Source organism: Leuresthes tenuis, unplaced genomic scaffold (genome assembly GCF_036924035.1).
Source record: "Leuresthes tenuis unplaced genomic scaffold, fLeuTen1.0.hap1 SCAF_5, whole genome shotgun sequence".
Lineage (NCBI taxonomy): Eukaryota > Metazoa > Chordata > Actinopteri > Atheriniformes > Atherinopsidae > Leuresthes > Leuresthes tenuis.
Window position 1 is genome coordinate 3,081,810 of NW_027325359.1, and position 23,780 is coordinate 3,105,589.

Sequence of the window (23,780 nt, forward strand, 5' to 3'; positions counted from 1 at the left end):
TCAAAGAATCCCAGTGTCCTAAGTCTGGTGGGAGCCCTGAGAAAAATCCTACCATGAAGAGTAGTTTCCTGTTCTGACAGGATACCACAGCTAAAGAAGGGAAACCCAACACCCACCTGCAAATAACACTGAGTCAGACATGGTGAGAGGAGCCCCTGACATCTTGATGTATGTGTATGAGTGGGTATGTGTGTGTTGGTTTGAGTGTGGGAGGCTTGCCATATGCTGGATGTGCCAATGCAGAGCTGCTGCAGTAGCTGAGAAAAGACATTATAACACAAGATAATTATGGCTCTTATGACAAAGTCTGACATATCAGTTTGGGGAAAAAGCTAGTGCAAATTCTTTCCCTTTTTTTAACAAATTGATGAACTGAAAAGAGAAAGATCCATGCATATTTTATAACACACCATGTACCAAATGCCTAAAACTACAAAGCCCCTTCCCTCATATTTTGGGCTCTTGTACTCAATAGCTTTTAAATCATTAGTTCTCATTTTGAGATGCAAACACACTCTCATGCTTACTGGCAGAGATTCGAAACAATTGTTTTATACTCTAAAACATCATGAACAAACTCTATATAACATGCTACTTAATCCCCAAGTCATCTAGTCACCTTAAGACAGAGCAAAACAAGCTATTTTCTTCAAGTCTCTATAATACGGTATGCCATCTGTTTCCATTATGTAGTTTCACATTTACTATATAGATATGGAAGTAGTATCAAACGTTTCACATATTTTGTAGAAAGAAAGTAAACAAGTTAATTCATTAGAGTCTGAAGTTGCTGCCAAGACACTGAAAGACAGCAAGCCAACCAAATAATTTAAGTAATGTAAAAATCTAATACACCCCTTAAAATGTGTTCGATTTTCTTTTTCTTTTTAACACATTTGAACAACTATTTGATCCTCTCCGAAACTGTGCCTTCAGATAAAAGTTAAATATTTGATGCCAACAGCTGTAAGAGATATCGCAAACCCTGTGTCCAAATTTTGGAGTTCTCTGAGACATCTTTTGGCACCAGATGTTGGCTTTTGGGCTGAATTTACTGAGGGAGTCCTGGACAAAGTGGCATTCCTTTGAAATCCAAGATGAGTTTTCATCAAAGTACAGTGATTCATTTCAAACAATTTGAAGAGCTTTTCAAATCCATCGAGAGACTCAAAGACTTCTATAATGTTTTTTTTCCTAGGTCCTATGAGAGCACTTTTAGGCCTGGGAAATATGATTCCACAGGCTTTAATCAATGTCAGTCATTTAAATGAGAATATGTTCCACCTGTCACTCTCTAAAGAGGCTCTAACTGGAACCTAATCATGAGGTCCTGTTTCTAATTTCATGGATTTATTTATTTGTTCAAGTTAGGAAAGTTACAACTAAAAAACTATTTAATGTGTTATTTGTGGAAAGAACACCTTAATCAAAAGAGCAACAACTTTGTCGCTTAATTTCTCAAGCAAGATCTGATTTCAATATTGAGAAAGATCTGATTTCATATTCAAGTGCATGAATATGTTTTAAAAATCTGCAAGGTGTGTTTTTCATGTGACAGCTCAATGCGAAGGTATCTGACTGAGCCAAAATGTTCTAAAGGGGAAAACACCCACTGAAGTAACCAGGTTATTGGATTTGTGACAGCATAGAAATGGAAAGCAGCTTTAGTGGAGGAGATGCAATAAAGATATTCATAAAGGCCTCCTCACAAAGCTGGGTCACCAGCACAAGCATAATGTAGAAAAATCACCTCAATTACTCCCACTTGGCAGAGAGAGACAGATAGAATGGATGGAGTGATACGGGGGTTCAGTTTGGCAGGCAGAAGCTGTGTTGAGGTCAACCCACCCCCTGTTTGACAGGTTAGATTTTAGTAGGGAGGCAACAAATGACAGCATTTCAGTATCATCTGTCAATGCAAATGACAGCAGTTATGTTGTCTCAAGGCTTTGAGGTCTTGCCATTTCAGACTGATAGACATTGAGGAGGATGGAATTTTGCACAATATGGAGCTTCTTATGTTAACATACTGTAATGATACCATATTAAACCTTCTATAACTGTTCATTATTTTCAGCTAATATCACAGATAAATCCATAAAGGAAACCTGTTAGCAGACATTCGCCTGTCCAGGAGATACTGAAATACAACCCATTTCATTTTGTTGTGCTTTGTGCCATCTGGACAGTGTATCAGTGTATTTCTGTTGTATTTATCCCTCCAACTGCTAAATACTTTATTTATTTTCAGACTTTGTTAGGTTTTGCACCAAACTGATTAACCAATTTTCAGACATGAACTCCTGGGTTTTTCTGCTGAACTGGCTGGTTAACATAAGGTGGAATACACCTTATGTTAACTACCTGGTTGTTGTTTTTTTTTTGTATTAAGGCTGTTTTGTGCTGGGCAGACATGCACAATATAGAAGCAGCTAACCAACCAGAATGGTAAAGTTGCAGACCATCAAACCAAAACAACGGCTAAAAGCTTCTTGAAGCTGAGGTTCGAGAGTCGGATCATGATTATATCAGAGTTCATCACCTCAAGCAACCTTTCATGTTAAAGAAATAGTTTGTTCCGTCGTTAAGATTATAGTGCTGTGTTTTTTAGTTTCACATTAGTTATATAGTCATTACTACCTAATGAACTACATAATACTGCATGACACAACATTACTTCATGCACTAATTAATTTTTTCTACCTTGAGCATTATGCCAATATTCCACAAGCTCCAGATGTTTTACTTGCATCTGATCCTATTCATCGGTCCAATGCGTCAAAGAACGCACTCCACACCACTTCCACAGCCGGAGCCTACCTGCATGCCAAGTGGCCTGCAGAGTGACTGATATTCAAGATTGCACAGGATTCATCCTCTACACAATGATGTTTTATTGCAATCTCTTTGAACTGTATGTCACCAGGCTCTGCATTTTTGCAGCATGTATTAGAACACTTATACATGCACAAGTGATTCTGACTGTGGTTGTTCAACTGAAGCCTTACAATTCTGCCAGTTAGACACAGAAACAGCAAACCAACTGACATGGAAACCTAAAGGCACAGTAAAGGCAAAGTACTCCTCTTACAATGCAAGGCTTCTCGTGGTGATTCATCAATACGGTCAAAAAGTCTTTCTAACTTTGTCTGTCTGTCTGTCTTCACTCTATAGCTCAGTTTTATTCACATCACTCTGCATAATGCATGACAGCACACGTTTACCCCAAGGCTTTTTTTTTATTATGTAAACCTGTTGCAAGAGGAGCCGCAGCAGCACTTTAACAACATCCATCAAAAGAGGGCAAGCATACATTTGAGTTGTTTCTGATATACTAAGCGTTAAGGAGGAGTGAGGTTTAAATATAGTTAGTTCTTTTTTACTTAATTTAAACCAAAAATATAACAACATTTCTAAACATGGAATGTGTGAACTACCAGGGAGGTTTTGTGTGTAACAGAATAAGAAAATGTACAATGGGATAAATGAAAAACCTCTTTCTTGTTTGGCTGAAAAGAAAGAAAAAACACCTCTGCAGGGCATCACTGAGAGAAACCAACTGGGGAAGGCCCTTTCAATGAGAGCTCTCAGAGTAAGTCACTAAACCTGAGGATATTGGGTCATCCTCATCATTGTGTGCATTAAGAATACAGCTGCATGCAGTGTAGGCTGAATGTCAAAGAACTGTGCCCTCTGTCTAGCAATGCATGGAGAACAGAGGAGGTAAGGTGGCAAGGTAGAAATCTGCTTTTCTCTCATCTCAGTCTTCTTACCAGCCTGCTGCTCCGGCTGTCTTTGACTGAGACACTATTGTAGCTGAAAGATTGAAAGTTAAAGGTCACAGCTGCTGAATAAGAAAAACTGATAGAATCTGGTAGCAAGTGAATCTGAGAGAATCCAAGTCTGCGCATTTGTGTTGCAACTGAGACTTCCTTTTTGGTTTGATGAACTTATAAAATGTAAATATCAAGTCAGAGCATGAATATATTATTCACATGGGAAATATATGCAAATGAGGGTGCAAAGTAGAGAAAGACCCTGTTGCACAGACTTACTCTTTTCCTAACTCACCGCTTGCATTCTTCCCGCAGATCAGATGTTGCCAGGCCTGCAGAGACCCCCATATCTCAGCATCACTGTTGACGGCCTGCTCTAAGGTCTCCACGGTGAACTTGGGGATCCCGTTATCGCGTTCCAGTAGCGCACTGCGCAGCACCCGAGCGTAAACTTCACGGAAGAGGCTCTCCATGCAGCCAGCCAGGTAGATCGCCGCGTGCTCGTGGATCCTGACCGCAACCCTGCTGTCGACCATCCACCTGAAGAACTTGCCCACGTTGAATATGAGTCCGCAGCGCGCCGACTTGCCGCGGCTGAACTTGTCCTCCTCCGTGCTCATGTTGTACAGGGACAAGGCACTGAGCGCCGCCCCGACGCAGTTCATAGAGACTGTCCAGGACAGGACGATCTTTATGGCACTTTGGATCTCGTATTTGGTGCATTTTGCGTAGCGCAGGCTCAGGCGCTGCGCCTCCTTGGCGACCCTGACCAGGACCCGGCTGATCAGCACCGAGAGCCTGAGCAGGACGTCCTGAGGGGGGGTCGGCAAGCTCATCTCCTCGTCCTTGCTCAATGCGCACGCCACTTCCCCGAGGCTCCACGGCACATCCTCAAGCTCGGGTAGTTTAGCGCACTGCCCGGTGCACTCCAGGATCTCGGCGTCTTCGACCAGGACTGTGTTAACAGTGTCCAGGCTGTTGTGTCGACTGTGCATCGAGTCGGTTAAATGCCAGTAATTCCCCCCATGTGCCTCTGAGCAGCACAGCGACGCACTGGAAGATCTGAAAGAGTCGGCGGCTCCACCATAACCCGAATCTAGCGTCAAATCCTCCAGGGTCCTCGCTACTGACTTGCTACTCCTTGCCATAACTGCACTTCATACTGTAAAAGAGAGCTTGGGAAAAGTGGAGAAAAAATGTTTAAAAGGTCGGAGTCCGTATACGCACGCGCCTTACACGAAATCTGAAATGCTTTTTTTTGTGTGTGTTTTTTAAGGAAAAGTCCAGCCAGCAGCAAAGTACAAAGTTAGGTTGCAGTATTTCACTTCAGTGCATCAACAGTCTCACGGTGCTGTACCAGCGCAGTGCCTGACAGATGGGGGCGGGGCCGTGGAAACCCTGAGAGCGGCCGTCAGCCAATGGACTCTCGGGAAGAGACAGCAAGGAATTTTAATTGGATAAATTTAAAGGATCAATAAAAGTAATTGATGTTCGCTCCGGTTAAAAGCGAAAATAAAGGCAAACAGTAAACTAAATTAGCCGAATGTTTGTTTGTCCCTTTTCTAATTTAGTTGAAAAAATAAGAAAAGTCAAGAAGAAACCTCGTGAAACCATATTAGTCAAAATGCTCATTTTTAATTTTGTCCCCCCAAAAAAACATAGATGATATAGCATGAGATGCTTTAATGTACCCACGTCCCGGTGACAAGTCCATCATTAGATCAGGCTTTTCAGATATATTCTGAGGGCTCATGTCTTATCGTAACATGACTCAAGACCATTAATAATAGATTGCATGCATAATGTATCCTCTGTTCCTCTAGAGGATAACTCATTGAAACATCTGAATTACTTTCAAGGTCATTTACCGGATCACTCACAGGGTCCATCTTAAGTTTTTTGCCTCTTCGTGTGTACACGACAGGCTTTGGGATATTAACTAAAGTGAAAGCCTCAACGTCCAGTTGAGCAAAGCGCTCTATGAATATTATTCATTCTCAACCAGAGCTGTGAAGTGGCCCAAATAAATGTGCTGAAGATAAGCAGTCGCATTGCAATACTGATTCAAATCAGTTTAAAGCAAACAAGCGTGAAATGTTATGGTTCAGCGCAAAACTACATGATGGTTTTAGAAGCGATTATACATCGCTACATAATAAATGAATATTTTAGGAAAAGCCATGCAATGTCGACTGCACACTGACTGAGGATGTAGCTACATCTGAAATGCAGTTTTGTAGAATGTAGCTTCTGCACTTGATAGTTGGAGCCTCTCTGGAGGAACAGCTACCCCTGGTGTTGAAAAGATAAATTGCATTTTGACTTCATGACTTTTTTTTTTTCTTCCAAACACACAATTTAAATTTCAATAAATTATAAAACCACGGAGCAGTGATGATGGTACCCTAACAGTTCATTTGGTCATAAGGTGTGACAGAAAAGAGTCTCCTCATAGCTCATTGAAACTAGCTTAGCAACGTAAAACTGCCAGAGCAGACTACAGAGCACTTTTACACTGATTTCAACTCCAACTTTTGTATTAATAACTTAATAATTCGTGGTTAAAAAAGAAGAAGAAGAAGAAATTCATAATTTGGGATGCTATCACAAACTCTGCTGCACAGAAATGGAATCTGCTTACTCTGTATCTGAGACATTTTCAAATCTCTTATGGCTTTGAATAAAATTAATTGGAAGCTTATGCCAACAATTTGCATCTGAACTGTAACTTTTTTCCCAACCTTCAAAGCAAAACTGCTTCAACACCTTCAAGATGGATGAGTTCTGTTGGTGTACATCAGTCTTTAAGCCATTCTGCAGATACTTGGTTGTATTGAGATCACAGTTTTAACCAACCCATTCCAACACAATTTCACATTACCCCTTAAACTACTCAAGTGCTGTTTTAGCAGTATTTTCAGGGTCATCATCCCAATGGAAAGTGAACTTTGACCCTAATCTCAAATCTTTGGAAGACTTAAACAGGCTGTCCTCAAGAATTTCCCGTTTGCAGCACCATCAATCATTCCTACAGACCAATTTCCCAGTCCCTGCTGATGAAATTGCCCCAGCATGATGTTGCCACCACCATATTTAACTGTGGGGTCAGTGTTCTTGAAGTGATGAGAGCTGTTGGGTTTGCACAGTACATGGTATTTATTTTGATGACCACAAAGTTAAGTTTGACCTTGTCAAAAGTCTCCCACAAGCTGTTTGTCATGTGGGAAACCTTTGACAAGGTCAAACTTAAGTTTCCTGTAAGCAGCGTTTTTTTCTGGCCACTCTTCGGTAAATCCCAACTCTGTGGAGCTTATTTGAACCATGGACAGTTACACTAGTCTTTTCCAGCTCCTTCGGGGTTCATTTTTCTCAGAAATACCTCTTGATTAGTGGTGTTACAGACTCTGCGGCCTTTCAGAGCAGGTGTACAGAGATCAAGTGACACTTAGATTACACACTAGTGGACCTTATCTAACTAATTCTGTGACTTCTATGGGTAACTAGTACCACTTGATTTTTTATTAGGGTGTTAATAGTAAAGGGGTGAATACATATGTATGCACCACTTTTTTTAATAAACATTATTATTTGATTTATTTTTGTTTTTATCTAAATAATTTGGACTATTTGAATTACAGGTTGCAAAGTAAAAATGAATAGGAAAAAGAGGGTTTAATAATTTTGCAAGACACTCTGTATCTATAATAACCTTTTTCTGGTTACATATCCTCATTTTAATTCAGTTCAGTATTCCTACTATTTTTTCCTGGACAAAAATAATCATTGCATGCATTTGACCTTTCTAATCAACTGACATCTTTTGACATCTTCATATCTTGGCATAACCTTTTTTTGTAGACACTGTTCTCTTAAGATGCATCTTAATAACACTGCACACACACATTAAAGAATAATCCATATAATCTAACTGGAAGTCAGTGAAAGAAAAAGAAGAAGTAAAATAAAATAACAGAAAATAACTGAATAACTAAAGGGTGCATACAAAAAAAGCACACCATCCCACATTAGATCTTTGTTATGACTACCATCTAGTGTCAGTTTACAAAGCTATATTAATCGTATGCATAAAATGATAAATGTATGTATTTCAAAGTTAGCTTTGACTTTGAAGGGCAAATACTATTTTTTCAAACTTACCACTGGCTAATTGAGGCTATAGTTAAGAAGCACGCTTGTTTCTGTGTCTAATCTTCTTGTTTAGTTGCCTTTGTTTGATATCCTATCACTGCTATACTTATTGAAAATCTGAGAAATATGGATTAGAATGGGCTTTTTGAGTGTAATGCATATTCTTGAGAAATCAGAAAGTCAGACAGGACCAATGCAACAAGTAACTTGTCAATACAATAACCAATGAATTAGCAGTGAAAGAAAGAAATCCAATCTACTGCAGTGGTCCTTGTCTTAACCTGTTTATCGTTAGACCCTGTGATGACAGAATGCAGAGTTTGCTCTAATCACAGTGCTGCTGGGATGAATGGGTTTTCAGATATTTCCACAACAATTTACTTAGGTGGCAATAAATGACTATTCTCTGAAATCAAAACAAAGCCTGTTTGACACAAAGCTGTAGAAATCCATCCAAAGTTGGACTGCAGGAATAGTTACAGTACAAGTCTTACATTAATGTTTTTGGCCATTTTCTTTCACTGAGCAGTTTTAAAGTCAGTTCGTCTCGAATTAACAGAGTCAATAGGATTCTATGTAACTCAACAACAGGTTTCTACCTTAAACTTTTGATTTTGTCCCATTTCTCTGGTGAAGGGTGACCATAAAAGGGAGAATTTCAAATAATAGAGTCATGGGGAATTTATCAATTAAGTCAATTGCCCAACCAGGGTTTCCAAATATTGGCCTTCTTTACTAAGATAGTGAAAGCGTAGCTAGAGAGATAGATTTCAACCTAATGTGTGTTCTATACACACTTAATAGCACTTAATTATTTTATAGATCTATAATGTGTAATAAACTTTAAATTGTCTTAAGCAATGACATATGGTCAAAATATGTCATCATTGATATTGACTGCAGGGTTGTGAATTTGTTTATTTAAGTGTTTCTTTTTGATCTAATTAGAAATACTTAGTCTAAAACATAATAAGCGAGTCACTGTTACATGGTTTCTTCAAATTTCATGACAAAGCTAATGGTTTTATGTAATTTAACGTGGCTCACATTGATTACAGATTATTGTTCCTGTGAGTGGGCGACGATCGTTACGTGCGGCTATAAGCACTGCAACGTCACAGCGGGACGGCCCTTAACGTAAATCGAACACACCAGATTGAGGCAAACCTCACAGTACGGCATGTGACCATCCGGGTATTATTGGGTTTACCACATAACAATAATCCAGGCTTCCTATTAGCTGCTTCTAAAAGCAAGTTTGGGAGCTTACTGTGAGATTTTTTATGCCTGAGACGAGATTTCATGCAAACTGTCGCAAATAAACGATCGAATATCGACGAGTGAGAGATTAAAAGTCTCAGTAAACACCGTATAAGCAGTAGTAAGAAAAGCACATTATAGAAACGTGATGAAGGTACAGTTGCATAAGGCCCAATTCTGACCAATCAGAGTCCTCCTTTCGCCCCTACGTATCCATGTGGGTGGAGATGTTGATCCAGAGGACATCTTGTATGGCCGACTTTACCAAGCATCGTAGCACGTCCACATTGTTCTGTGGTTTAAACAGGGGCATTTTTGTTTACTTTATCGAGGTCAACTTTATCTCTGGAGACAAACCGTAAATCTTTGCGTGTTTTTACTTTTTCTGCGGGTGAGTATCGCGCATTAGATGGGCTCCATTCCGCGTCTTTCGGTGAACGAAAATATAATAATTTAAACGTCACTACATATTGCAACTCCTTTGGTCCCGGAAATTGATTCTCTTGAATGTTCTCACTTAATCGTTGCGATTAATCTTGACTAAATGTAGGACGTTTGTTTCTACGTCTGCGGTTGTTATCAGCTGTATGTATGCAGCCTCTGCAGGTCAGCAGACCCAAATCTGTCGACAAACTCATGGAGCGAGGCTCTTCTCCCGACCAGGTCTTAAACTGCGACGTCCTTTAACGCATGTGGGACTCTTGCTACAGAAGAACATAAGCGAGCGGTTTGTTTTTGTTTCCGAGGCCCCTCACTTTTAACCCTACAAGTGATAAATAAAGAAGACCGTCGACATGGTGGTCAACACCATCCACTGGTTCAGGAAGGGACTGAGGCTGCATGACAACCCGTCTCTGAGGGACTCTATCCGGGGAGCGGACTCCCTGCGTTGCATCTACATCCTCGACCCCTGGTTTGCTGGGTCCTCCAATGTGGGCATCAGCAGATGGAGGTAAGGATACCAGAACTCACAAGAAGTGTGAACAGTAGGAGGAGATAAATGGGCTCAGGGTTTAGCAGATAATGTGTCATACTGGATCCTGTCGTTTCCCACATCCATTAACTATATCATCTACCTGTGCCACGTTCCCACCTGTACAGCTGAATAACTCCAAGTATGCACCTTTAACTAAACAGAAATGAATGTTTTTACTCCATACAGTAATCTGTAAGATTATTTAGTTGATCAGTACATGCTTCCACCTGCTTAGTAATCATTGCTTTGTCATGGCTTTTGGGGTTTTAAGGATCTCCTAAATTTAATTGTAACTAGCGTTTTTATAGTATATTGAAAATGCAGACACCCTAATTGTTGTAAAAAGTAAATTGCTGTGTTTCAACCTGTGTTGAAACCAGTGTGCACATGGGATGCCACATGGTTCAATTTACAACGCGATTACATGCAGAAAAGTCCATGTTATGGTATTGAATGGTGGTGTAACTTTTACTAACAACGTTTCTCAACCCAAATAGACGGTAGATTTCATACCAGGTCATTTATTTATTCAGGAAAATGATCCAATACTACAGAGTCTTTCATCACATAAGTACAGCATCTAATTGGATGATGTAAAAATGAAAAGAATGTTATCACAATATGGTACTGAAGCAATATTTCAAGCAATGAATCACTGAGGAGCAAAGATGGGCAGATGATCTCCAGTTTATCATTGAGTAAACCAAAAAATGTAACGGTAAACAATGTTCCTCAAAGAAAGACTGGAAAAGGGTTTGTAAATGTCTTCCTCTGCAGTGCATTATTAAATGATTCAAGGAATCTGGAGGAATTTCTGTACCTAAAGGGCACAAGTCCAGGTTGGACACCAGATCTCAGATCACTGAGAGGCTGAGACTTGGCACTAATATGCGTCCTGTCTGATCTGACCACTAGTGCAATGCTAAGTAGAGCTGTAAGCAGTCTAGGACAGATGGAGGACATGTTCAAATCCGATCTCTCATATAAATGTCAGGCGTATCACCTACTAAGTTGCACTATTAATGCTTTTGTGCACCAGCCTCGCAGCCACTTTGTTGTTTTTCCATCAAAAGCACTTTTAAATGACCACACAGCCCAGTTATGTTTCAGGAAGTGAAGTCGATGTTCACTGTTTTGCTTTTCAGAATGAAAACTGCAGACAGTTTGAAAGCTGGTTTGTGTTTTTAGTCAGCAGGGGGCGCTGACACTGAACTGCAGTGAAGTAATCCTGCTCTGGTTTGCACTCATTTCAAAATGTGGTCATGTTTGAATATTTTTATGGTTACTCTGAATGTGATTGTAATTTCACAGACATCTGCTTATGTTTTTGCTCTGCTGACTTTGACGTAGGATACGTGCATAAAGAGCGGATAACTGAGGTCTGATCACAAGTGGCTGCTCAAGACGCATTGTAATTCCAGGCATCAACACATGTACTTAGAGCTGTCTAGCGATTAGATAACCCAGGACACATGATAATATGTTGCCTATAGCTTTGGAGGGAGTGATCGTCTTTCAGTTAAAGGTTTACTGCTTTGTAACTTCTCTAATTCACATGTTGAAGTGTTCTTGGGCATGCTTTGATTAAAATGATTTGCTAGATTAATTTAATGTAATGATATCAGATGTTAGTATGGCCAGGGTCTGTGATGAATGGGGTCGTGTTATTTCCTCCCTGGAAAAGGTCCTTTACATTCCTGGGATGGTAAATATAATAATGTAATATCAGTGTATGTTGTACACCTGAATATGTATTACACACCTTGTGTGTTAGGATTAGGCTAAATTGAAATTGGACTGAGGCGTTTTCATTCAAAGGGATGACAGTCTGGTGGAAGCAGGTGCTGTTTTCACACATGAATGGCAGAGATTTCCAGGAAATTTGTTCTTACTTTGGTCCAGACATTTTGTCCTGATGCTGTTCACCCATGTGCTTCACATTAAGTCATGTTCTGCTGGAGATGCGCTCTCACGGCTGTAAACGTGAGGCACGGGATACAGAGAAACCTTTATTTAGAATGTAAAGGACGCAGGAAACAGCAGTTATTTCTTTACTGTGTTTCAGAATGGGTCCTTGTTGAGTTATTATCAACACAGCAAGACTCTGAACGTCTCCACAGTAGCACAAAGCGAGTGGAAAGAAACATACGGGATGGAGAAAAGGAGAATGGAGCAGCTTCTGAAAAGGAGACTGGTCATATCCACACTGCACATGCTCCAAAATTCAATATTTTTACATCTTTTGTAAAAACAGTAAAGCAGGAGTGTTTATTAGTGATCCAAAATATTTGCTGCGCTTGTTGCTTTTTTAGTTTACAGCACATGTGGTGTGAGGCTCCCAAATGGCTGTTTTTGTGTAAGACATGTATGTGGAAATGTGTACATTTGGCAAAATACCGAATACCATAATAAGAGCGTGAAGCAGCAACTCGCTTCCTGTAAATTCTCTGGAGTATTTTGCTTTTGCACTCACACACTGGCTGATTGACTGACTTAATATCCACAAGGAGTTGAGGTGAATCTTATGCAGAATTACATTTGTTTGCACATGCATCTGTGGAAAATTCCAGATGTGTAAACACCTAAGAATGAGAGTATGAATGAATGGTGGAAAGTCACGACCAAAAATACTCAACCAACAAAGATCATTCCAAGAGAAGGCCAGAAATAGTCACATGGTTCTAAAAGGAGTCGGGGGCAGCTTCTGAGGATGAATACATCCTTCGAATGGCTGCAGGGAAGCCGTCATTTTTCTGTTGCCTGTGTGCAGTCTGTTAAAGATCATGTGGACAAGCCAGAAGCCACTGGAATAATGTTAAGTTGATTATTGACACGATAGACTTTATGGTTTTACTTTAAAAAGTTATGTTTGAGAACAGGGAATTTCAGCCTGAAAACCTTAACCCATCTGAGAACAGTGGTAGTGGTGGTATAATGAACTTTTGCTGTATGTGGGCAGTGTGAACACTTTAGTTTACATTTTTGTTGATCCCTCAGGTATTATTGCTTTGGCATGTTCCAGAAACTTGAGAAATCACTGCGAAGTTCTCCCTGAAGCTGCTCTGGCATGGTGTTGTGGGCCTCCATTTTCACCCATAACTTCATGTTGGTTTTCCTGTCGGTCACTCATTGAACACGTATACGTGGATATATCTTTAACTGGAGTTTTGATAGATTTCCAAAACATCACGACCCTTCTAATTTTCTCAAATCAGGGCTGTGTGCTTCACATGTTGTTCCAATGTACAGCTCTACATTTCTTTGAATCAGACTCTGTGTTACTGTAAGGACTGCATTAATTTGTGTAAAGGTTATTTGTCAAAGTGGACAGAAATAGCTTAAGACTATTGATGTCCTGATAAAGGCTCCAGACTGAAAGCTTGCTGCCTCGCCACCATGATGACACAAGTTGTTTTCCCTGCTTAGTCGCTCTCTCGTTCAGTGCCAAACGAGCTGAGAATCTGGGTCAGTGTGGGTTTTTGTGTGCTCATGACATTATGTCTCCTCATAGCTATGACCTAAATAAAACACTCACATTTACTCAGCTGTAGCACTTCATTTTACATGTGTACACAGTTTCTTTCTCTTTTTCCCCCTCTTTCATGTTTCCACACAAGGCTGTTGTAACAAAATGTCGATGTAGCTTATCAACATATGCTGTTCAAGGCGCTTTGCAAAGTAATGTTTTGGTCCTCATGTGGTGCAGCCATCAGCCTCAACCTTTCAGATACCAAACACGACCTGTGTCCACAGTGGATAGAAGAATAGAAAGAATCAATATGCAAAACAAGTCCATTTAGATGGATGAAAAGGACATGAGAACAAATGTTTCATTGTGCAGATGATCTTCATAAAGATCAGCACTGAGTCATGTATGAGTCCTCTATCTGTAAATATCACTTTTTTTCTGCCAAAGGCAAAAGAGACGACATGAAAAAAGATTCTGTCATTAATTTGTTGGCCTTGGGAGCTTAACAAATCATAAGTAAAAGCGAGTCCCTCTCTACTGTGTATTGTTCTCCGTCTCAGAGATGCAAAGAAGTGATTTCACTTAGACTGGACATGATTTGTCGTTGTCAAGTGTTTTTGCAAGTGCTGTGTTAAGATGTATTAAAAAAATGAATGTCACCAGAAGAGGGCTGCATATTCACAGTGAAAACCTTCCATCTTCAGCATCATGCACCTTCATATTCACAGAGAAAACCTTCCATCTTCAGAATCATGCACCTTCATATTCAGAGAAAACCTTCCATCTTCAGCATCATGCACCTTCATATTCACAGAGAAAACCTTCCATCTTCAGCATCATGCACCTTCATATTCACAGAGAAAACCTTCCATCTTCAGCATCATGCACCTTCATATTCACAGAGAAAACCTTCCATCTTCAGCATCATGCACCTTCATATTCACAGAGAAAACCTTCCATCTTCAGCATCATGCACCTTCATATTCACAGAGAAAACCTTCCATCTTCAGCATCATGCACCTTCATATTCACAGAGAAAACCTTCCATCTTCAGCATCATGCACCTTCATATTCACAGAGAAAACCTTCCATCTTCAGCATCATGCACCTCTTCATATTCACAGAGAAAACCTTCCATCTTCAGCATCATGCACCTCTTCATATTCACAGAGAAAACCTTCCATCTTCAGCATCATGCACCTTCATATTCACAGAGAAAACCTTCCATCTTCAGCATCATGCACCTTCATATTCACAGAGAAAACCTTCCATCTTCAGCATCATGCACCTTCATATTCACAGAGAAAACCTTCCATCTTCAGCATCATGCACCTTCATATTCACAGAGAAAACCTTCCATCTTCAGCATCATGCACCTTCGTATTCACAGAGAAAACCTTCCATCTTCAGCATCATGCACCTTCATATTCAGAGAAAACCTTCCATCTTCAGCATCATGCACCTTCATATTCACAGAGAAAACCTTCCATCTTCAGCATCATGCACCTTCATCACTGAAGGGAGACTTTTAATGGAAGCAAAACATTTAAATTCATGGCTGAGAGCCCTGTTTTTTCTTTCTGCATTTGCTTTTTGTCTTTAAACTTTTTGTGAAATGAAAACTAAACATGTTTACACTGTAGTTGTATATTATCAGATTATTTCTCTGTGGAAATAGTTGAAATGTTTTCATGTTGGTTGGTTTAGTTAAAAAACTTTCCGTTTTTTCTCTCTTTTTCGCTGCTTCAGTATAAAAGGAGCTTTACTAGAGCAGCAGCTGCACCTCTAACCAGCACAGACTGTTTATCAGACCTGCTGCTTTTTATTCAAATGTCACCCATGTGACACACAAACTCAGAATTTGTGTGAAAGTTGTGGGAGGTCAGCGCTCCTGAGAGTTCTTTCAGGTTGTCAGATTAACTATGTCTGATTAGTGGTCTCGTGCCAGCATTACTTGATAAGTAAGGGATCATATCATTATCCCTTTGTCTTCCCAGGTTTTTGCTGCATTGTTTAGAGGACTTGGATGCAAGCCTTCGTAAACTCAACTCCCGTCTGTTTGTTATCAGAGGCCAGCCTACAGATGTCTTCCCTCGCCTTTTTAAGGTAGAGATAAAGTTCAGTACAGGATAAACTCTTGGGCCTGTCTTTGCTCTACATCAACTAATTAACAACCGCTGAATCAATGTGAAATTTCACAACAGAAAATGGGAAAAAGTTTGTCTACATTTTAAAGCCAAAAGTCAGAATTTCTTTCCTTTGTTTTCAAAAAGTACATTTAAATGAATGATGTCACATCCAGACAGTGCACATCTATATAAACATACTGAAATGAGCATCCAGTACACAGTGATGAGATGTGAATGAATCAGGGTTTTTTAAAATAAATTTGTTCAAAATTTGAATTTAAGTTTGTTAAAATAATCTTGATCAGATTTATTTATATAATTAAGTGTAAATTTGATATGCTTGATCTTATGCAGAGGCCCTCATACTATAAGATTCTTAAATAACATATTCAGGAGGTGTGTAAATGCATTAAAAATCCAGAAAACAAATCTGATAGATTTGATGTTAGTTATCTTGAAGTCAGTTTTTAAAATACCCCTCATTTGATGTTTATGCCATGTCTCACACGCCACATTTATTACAGTAAATCAATCAATGTTTGTGTGCTGCTTACTTTGTAATATAGGAGTGGAATATCACACATTTATCCTATGAGTACGACTCTGAGCCATTTGGCAAAGAACGTGATGCTGCAATCCAGAAACTAGCCAGTGAGGCTGGAGTCGAGGTCATCGTGCAGGTTTCACACACGCTCTATGATCTGGACAAGTGAGTGACTCACACTTAAAACGGAAGTCACATGGTTGATTTAAATGTATGTGGGATTTATTGTGACACATGTTTTTACTTTTTATCCTAAAGGATTATAGAACTCAATGGAGGTCAGCCTCCACTGACGTACAAGCGCTTCCTGGCTCTGATCAACCGAATGGACGCTGTGGAGCTGCCTGCGGAGACGATCACATCTGAAATCATAAAAAACTGCGTCACACCCATCAATGATGACCATGATGACAAGTTTGGGGTGCCCTCCCTGGAAGAGCTTGGTAAATGTTTTCCTTCAGTTGAATATGTGTGTGTATACTAATAAAACAGGCTATATGTAGTGGAATAAATGCTGCACATCATTCCCTGCTGTCAGGGTCTAACAACAGTGTTTGACTGACAGGTTTTGAGACAGAGGGCCTCATCACTGCAGTATGGCCAGGTGGAGAAACGGAAGCCCTCATGAGGTTGGAACGGCATCTGGAGAGGAAGGTAACCTGCTTTTTTTTCTCTGTTTTGACAGAAAATGAGGAATAAATCTTGTATTTGTTGGTCTTTGCCTATTGCTCACATGCTTATTGTCAAGCTGTGAGGGTGTTTACTTTATGCAGTTTAAGATCTAGTCCATTATCCTGACTTTCATTTACATGTAGCTCAGATGAAATGGATTTGGATTGTGTGTGTGCAGGAGGCAGCGTTCCTTACATTTCTTATTTTATAGTGATTTTGTTTTTGTACTGTGATGCTGCCTAAATGTGCTATTATTACACTATTGTGTTGTTCTGTTGATGAAATGTGGTCACATCAAAATATATGTTGTCTGCTCCCACTGTCAACTTGTTTCTGCTTCCTGATGCATGCATATGTGCACACAGCTGATGATTGTCATACAAGCTTGAAGCATAATTAAATCATCTATGCTTCATATCTAGGTTTTTTTGTATTATTTTGTAAAATATCTGAGGCAGCAAAGGACCAACATTTCCCACATGATTCAACATGTTTTCTAACTGATACAACATGTAATCAGAATGAACAGAATATGTTAAATAGATGCCTGATAAGCATGTCAATGTTATGTGTTCAGTAATAAATCATGATGCATCACACTCCACAGAGTCAAAGAAAATATGTAATGTTGGGTAATTCAGTGATGTTTTCAGCAGTGCCGTAAAACTACAGTTTGGTTACAGGAGATGTGTACTGCTAGAACCTTATATGCACATACAGAAAGTTTATTTCTGGTGAATCATCATGTATATCACCAGTAGTGTCTTTGTTGCATTTATTATTTTGAGCCTCAGTTCCTCTGCAATGAATTAATTTGGGATTTTTTGTTCAGCAATCAGTGATATTATTTTTGTCAACGCTAAGGAACCATTCTTTTGCAGGCATGGGTGGCAAACTTTGAGCGTCCACGTATGAACGCCAACTCCCTGCTGGCAAGCCCCACAGGACTCAGCCCCTACCTGCGCTTTGGGTGTCTCTCCTGTCGGCTCTTCTACTTCAAACTTACTGATCTGTACAGAAAGGTGAAAATGTTTTTTTTTATTATTATATTAGGGCTAAGCAACACTTAGATTTGACTGATGTTCGTGTGAAATACATAAGGCCAGCTTCACACAGGGGATGTGTGTGTAGCGTTACCTTTGTTTTTAACACAGGAATGTCTCTGCTAATGGCCACAAATGCACAGTTTTGTGTAATTCATGGTTGAAATGACCTGGAATAGAGAAGACATAAAAGTTGCCCAGCTCTAACTTGAAAACAATCGCATGCAGTTGTTGAAATGAACTGAGAATGATTTATTGTCATTAAACATCCTCAGAACAGATGAGCTGTATTCATATTCAATGTCACATATTTCCTACATTCTGAAATGATGTCAAATAAAAAATGTCGCCTTTTACGTCCATCATCCTATTAGGTCAAGAAGAACAGCACCCCGCCACTATCCCTATATGGCCAGCTGTTGTGGAGGGAGTTCTTCTACACAACTGCCACCAACAACCCCTGCTTTGACAAGATGGAGGGAAACCCTGTATGCGTTCAGATCCCTTGGGACCGGAACCCAGAGGCTTTGGCTAAGTGGGCAGAGGGTCGAACAGGTTTTCCATGGATCGACGCCATTATGACCCAGCTGAGGCAGGAGGGGTGGATCCATCATCTGGCAAGGCATGCTGTGGCCTGTTTTGTCACCAGGGGAGACCTCTGGATCAGTTGGGAAGAAGGCATGAAGGTAACGATGAAGAAAAGGCAGCTCGCATGCATACGAACCATATGCCATTGATCATAATTGTATATATGATTTTTAAAAAGTTTAAATAGATAAAGGAATCTTGCTGCTGTGCACTGTCTACCGTAGTTTGTCTCAAGTGTCTCTAACTTGTCTTTTGTTTTGTAGGTCTTTGAAGAGTTGTTACTGGATGCAGACTGGAGTGTAAATGCTGGCAGCTGGATGTGGCTTTCTTGCAGTTCCTTTTTCCAGCAGTTTTTCCACTGCTACTGCCCTGTGGGATTTGGAAGACGCACAGATCCCAATGGCGACTACATTCGGTCAGTCAGTACTTTCATGTGCATCACATGAGTGTAAAAGCACTGATCTTTGATAAGCTGGAAGTGCTATGAGAGATTTAAATGAAAAGCACAATCTCATGGTTAACTTGTGCTTCTTTGTAGCCTCACATGAGGGGAAAAAAAGTCATTATGGGTTCATCAGAATTACAAAAATATCAGCAAGTTGTTCAGAGCGTTTTGTAATTCGTGATGTATTCATGAGAAAGCGGTCTGCAGCACAGCAAAGCAGTTCTCCTAATGTGAAGCAGTCGTGATGAAAATGATGAATGTTTTCTCTCTTCCACTGTTTTCATTCTTTTCTTTCTTTGTTCCCAGGCGTTACTTGCCTGTATTGAGGGGTTTTCCAGCCAAATACATCTATGATCCTTGGAATGCCCCTGAGGAAGTCCAGAAAGCAGCCAGGTGTGTCATAGGAGTCCACTACCCCAAACCTATGGTGAACCATGCTGAGGCCAGCCGCTTCAACATAGAGAGAATGAAGCAGATTTACCAGCAGCTCTCCTGCTACAGAGGACTGGGTAAGGACACAATCAAATGAAAGGCTGATTAAACTGCATGATTGTTGAAAGAATAATTAAATCTCTCAGTATCCATCAGCATTAACAGTTTTTTTTTTTTTAATTGATCTGTTCTTAGTCGTTTTCACAACCGAGTGAAACGCCTAACAAATGCACTCCACAGGGTCTTACTTTAGATTACACAAGTAATCTAGTTGTAGTTAGTCAAATTAACAAATGAGCAATTGTACAGAGCAGAAGAAAAATGTGGATCATGAAGACGTTAGATGAGATGAAAGAGCCAAAAAGAGTTGGCGTCATGTGTCAGCTGCTTCAAATCAGACCACAATCTTAACAAACATTCATACAGTCATAGCTTTCCGTTGGATGGCAACAGAGTGTTTATTTCATGGCTAAATGCGAACCTCGATGCTCTTCCATAACGTGCTGTTACAGCACTCTTTCTCAGACGGACATATAAACAGATACATTTAACTTTTAACACAGCTCAGGTCTGAACTGCAGCAGTTTCATTAACAGACACACAACAGTGGTGGGTTGATCTGGCATATAATCAGCTTTTCAGAGTCTTCTGAAAGATCACCTGCTGTCCAAAGGTTTCTCTTTCTACCTATAATACTTAGTTGGAGCACAGAGTTGTTTTTGTTGCATCGGAGTCCCATGAACAAGAGAAAAGTGTTTGAAGTGCTGAAGCTCTGTCTGACCATATATTAATATTTTCAACTACTCCCATCCAGCAGCATTTTAACCGAATGTTGTGTGTTTGCTAGCTTTATATAACATTTTAAGACAAAGCAACATGTTATGAGAAAGCTCCAGAATGACTGAAGGTTTTGTTTGTGGCTACACGAGACAAACGGTATTAGTGAGGTCATTGTCCTTATGTGAATTAAAACAACAGCTTTGTTACAGTATTACAGTTAAACCCCTTTTGAATATAACACTGACTGTTCTTTAAGCTTAAATGTGTGGAATACAGCTGCGGCTATGTTTAACACAACCACTGAGCCCATGGAAAACTAATGGGATTTGTTACAATGCCTTTACGTGTTGTGTGCTGTCCTTGAAAGGCCAATTTTGCATACACACAGACTCTTTCTGTCTCGATCACAGGCATGTCTGAATGAGGCCGTGAGGACCATTAGCATGATAGTGTCCAACTGATTTATGAAGCCATTAATGTTTCAATGTCAAGGAGAAGTCGGTGTTCCTTGATTGTTTTTCACAAGCAAGTGAAACAATCAACTTGAAATACTTTTTTTCCCTCGCAGGTCTGCTGGCATCTGTACCAGCCAATCACAGCAATGGTGCAAACGGCACCTGCACAGGGGCAACTAAAGGTCCTGGGTGGACTTCTGAAGATCCTACAGTAAAGGAGGGAACCTCTCAAACAGGTATTGAGGCTCATATTCTGTATTGCTGTCAAGATACTTTTGTTTACTTAAGAATCATCACAGTCACAGCTAAAATTGCTACCCATAATAATAGGCAGCAATAGGCAGCGTGATATCAGATATCTGAAATATCTTGCCTGCAGCACTGCTGTGTGCTGTTGACAACTAGAAGATGAATATTGGGCTTTATTACAGAGCATCACAAAAACAGATACTAATAACATTAACATCCACCGAGCCAAGCTTCTACATTTCTACTGGCTGTCAGTAAGAGCCTGAACACACAAACATGCAGATTTTTCTTTGCGTCTGCACCCGTCGTCCACAGACAAACACAACTTTACATTATCACTTGCACATTGTGCTTTGGCTGAAATGTAAGCTTTTTGATCGCAGATGTGTCTGAAATAACCTCCCGTTTTTTGGTCATTTTGTAATGCAGAAAGGAGACAGTCAAAACAGAAGCGCCGCCATGAAGATACTCCATCTGCGAGCAGCTCGAAATTCTTGAAGCAGAGTAAATAGGGTGGGATGAATGAAATACCAAGAGTATGTCCAGCAAGCATCTGTCTGTTCCTAATGACCACAGTGGAGACAGAATGGGTGTTTCGGTTCCATCTGGTATTACATACATACAACACACACACGTATGTCGTCACGCTCAGCTCTTAACATCATCACCAGCTAAGACACATTACACCTCTCAGGGACTGAGGAACTAAATTGTAACTGCATTTCAGAGACGGAACTCTGCAGAAAGAAGTAAAGAGGAAATGACATCACATTTTTAAGTCTTCACATGAGTGTGATGTGAAGCAGCCCGTTGTCTTCCATTGTCGAACTTTACAAGTGATTAAACCAGTAAGCTGTTATTCAGTTATGACATGATTTGGTTGTAATCTTGAGGTAAGATGCCATCTATTCACTCGGGTGGATCGAAGCATCGGTGACTGATCAGAAGAATTGGTTTATAGTCCGACCTTAATGTGAAAACATCAAAATACGAAAGGATTTCCATCAGAGCGATGAAACCTTTGTGTTCAGGAGATGAGGAGGATTTGTACAGCTGACACCCTCAACCACTGTCAGCACAAGAAGAATAAAAAGCCCAATTTTTTTTATCCTATCCACAATTTAAGTCGTATATAGAGATAAAATGAGAATGAAACGATTCTGATGTACAGAAGAAAAGAAGATTAGAAGCTAGATGATGAAGCAGGCCATCAAATGTTTTATAAATATTTCTTGTTTTTGATGTCAAGTTTTTATATATTTGGTCATGGCGTCACACAGCTCCTTTTGTAAATAGTGTTACCAAAACTTTATTGTTTCCACGTAAATGTTATTTTTTCTCCCCTGTGATCGTAAATCTATTATTTTTGTATAAAGAATGGCCTCATTCTAAATGTATTGACATGGCAATTAAAGACATGAGTTTATCTTGTATTCTGTTTTTGTTTCTGATTCTTTTATTTCCATTTTTCATTTCACGAAAAGGACTGGTTTACTATTTATTTTGTAAGCTGAATCACAAACGTTTCTTGCTCTATCTCCATGGACGTTTTCCACTGCTGATGCTTGTCGCAGCTTGTAGGGTTATTAATCACAGATTTCACAGTGAACCTGCATGATTAACTGCTGGACCTTTGCCAGATTGGATTGCAGACATCATTCACAGACTTTTGCCTTTTCTGCAGCACCTGGTCGTAACGTCCACTATGATGAGGGATGCTGAGCCCCACAAGAGACGATTGGAACAGCCTTCACACCTGTGATTCACCAATATTGTGTTTCACTTCCTGAGGCAGACCTGGCCTTGTCTGAAGCCTGTGGCGGTACAGACTAATTGATACTTATCTAATCCTTCAGTAAGTTGTAAATGTTGGGTTGGAAGAGGTGGTCATCCTGCGGTTCTATATGTTTACTCTTAAACTGTGTGCTGACATCCAATCGCAGTAAGTAAGGCAACGTGTAGCACAATACAATTCATTCTCTAACACAGTGGTTGTTTGCACCACAAAGTCATAACTATTATACGTAATATGGACCAGTTATTTTGGGAACTATTCCTCGGAAAATGAGCTGCATTATCAGGGCAAAAACAACTGCATAACAAAAATCACATGGAAGTCAGACTCTTGACTCTCATCCAAACCAGCTAGTCAGGATCCATTTTATGCCCCATCTATCTGTGAAGTCAGATTGTAAATAAGATTAGAAATATTCTTACAGTACATCCATCCATTTTCTATACCCGCTTAGTCTGTCGGTCGGGTCGCGGGGGGGCTGGAGCCTTTCCCAGAAGTCATCGGGTGAGAGGCGGGGTACACCTTTGACAGGTCGCCAGTCCATCACAGGGCCACACAGAGACAAACAACCATATACACACGCTCACACTCACTCCTAACGACAATTTTAGAGTCGCCTATTAAGCTAACATGCATGTATTTGGACTGTTACGGTACAGTGTTTTTTTGAAGGAAAATTGGCCTAAAGACTGTTATCAGTGATCATAAAAGATGGCATGTTTCAAAACTGTTGAGCAATGAAATAATGTGTTTGACAAAACTTTTAAAAGGCACATATGTACTATAGGTCTTAGTTATTTACACTTTCTGATCAACTCTATCACTGGTGCACCAACCCTTTGACTGTCTCTCTTAGCGGATATTTTTCCAATTTGTACACTGTTTAAAAGTTGTCCGAATTGGGTTCATTTTGGTAATGTATTGTGTAATGAGTGAGGACGCCCCCTTGCGTGAGAATCACGTTGTATTCTCGTCTCAAAAATGAAGAGAAACTGTCCAATAGTTTCTGCGGCTCGGT

General features: G+C 40.0%; 2 protein-coding genes across 3 annotated transcripts in view; one reads left to right on the forward strand and one right to left on the reverse strand.

Annotated features, from left to right (window-relative positions):
• The window catches only part of btbd11b (BTB (POZ) domain containing 11b), a 72,808-nt gene extending 67,677 nt beyond the window's left edge, over positions 1 to 5,131 (reverse strand). For both annotated transcript variants that reach the window (XM_072385466.1, XM_072385465.1), the window contains exon 1: positions 4,072 to 5,131. In XM_072385466.1, coding sequence (XP_072241567.1) covers positions 4,072 to 4,924 — 853 coding nt within the window. In that variant the 5' untranslated portion in view covers positions 4,925 to 5,131. The remainder of the gene's footprint in view (positions 1 to 4,071) is intronic.
• Positions 5,132 to 9,430: 4,299 nt separating this feature from the next.
• cry1b (cryptochrome circadian regulator 1b) lies at positions 9,431 to 22,393 on the forward strand. Its single transcript, XM_072385467.1, has 11 exons — positions 9,431 to 10,137; positions 15,628 to 15,736; positions 16,326 to 16,468; positions 16,562 to 16,746; positions 16,869 to 16,957; positions 17,857 to 17,997; positions 18,393 to 18,704; positions 18,870 to 19,021; positions 19,358 to 19,560; positions 20,832 to 20,954; positions 21,397 to 22,393. Exons 1-11 carry the CDS (start codon positions 9,980 to 9,982, stop codon positions 21,477 to 21,479), a joined length of 1,698 nt encoding a protein of 565 aa, XP_072241568.1. The 5' UTR covers positions 9,431 to 9,979; the 3' UTR covers positions 21,480 to 22,393.
• The last annotated feature ends 1,387 nt before the right edge of the window (positions 22,394 to 23,780 follow it).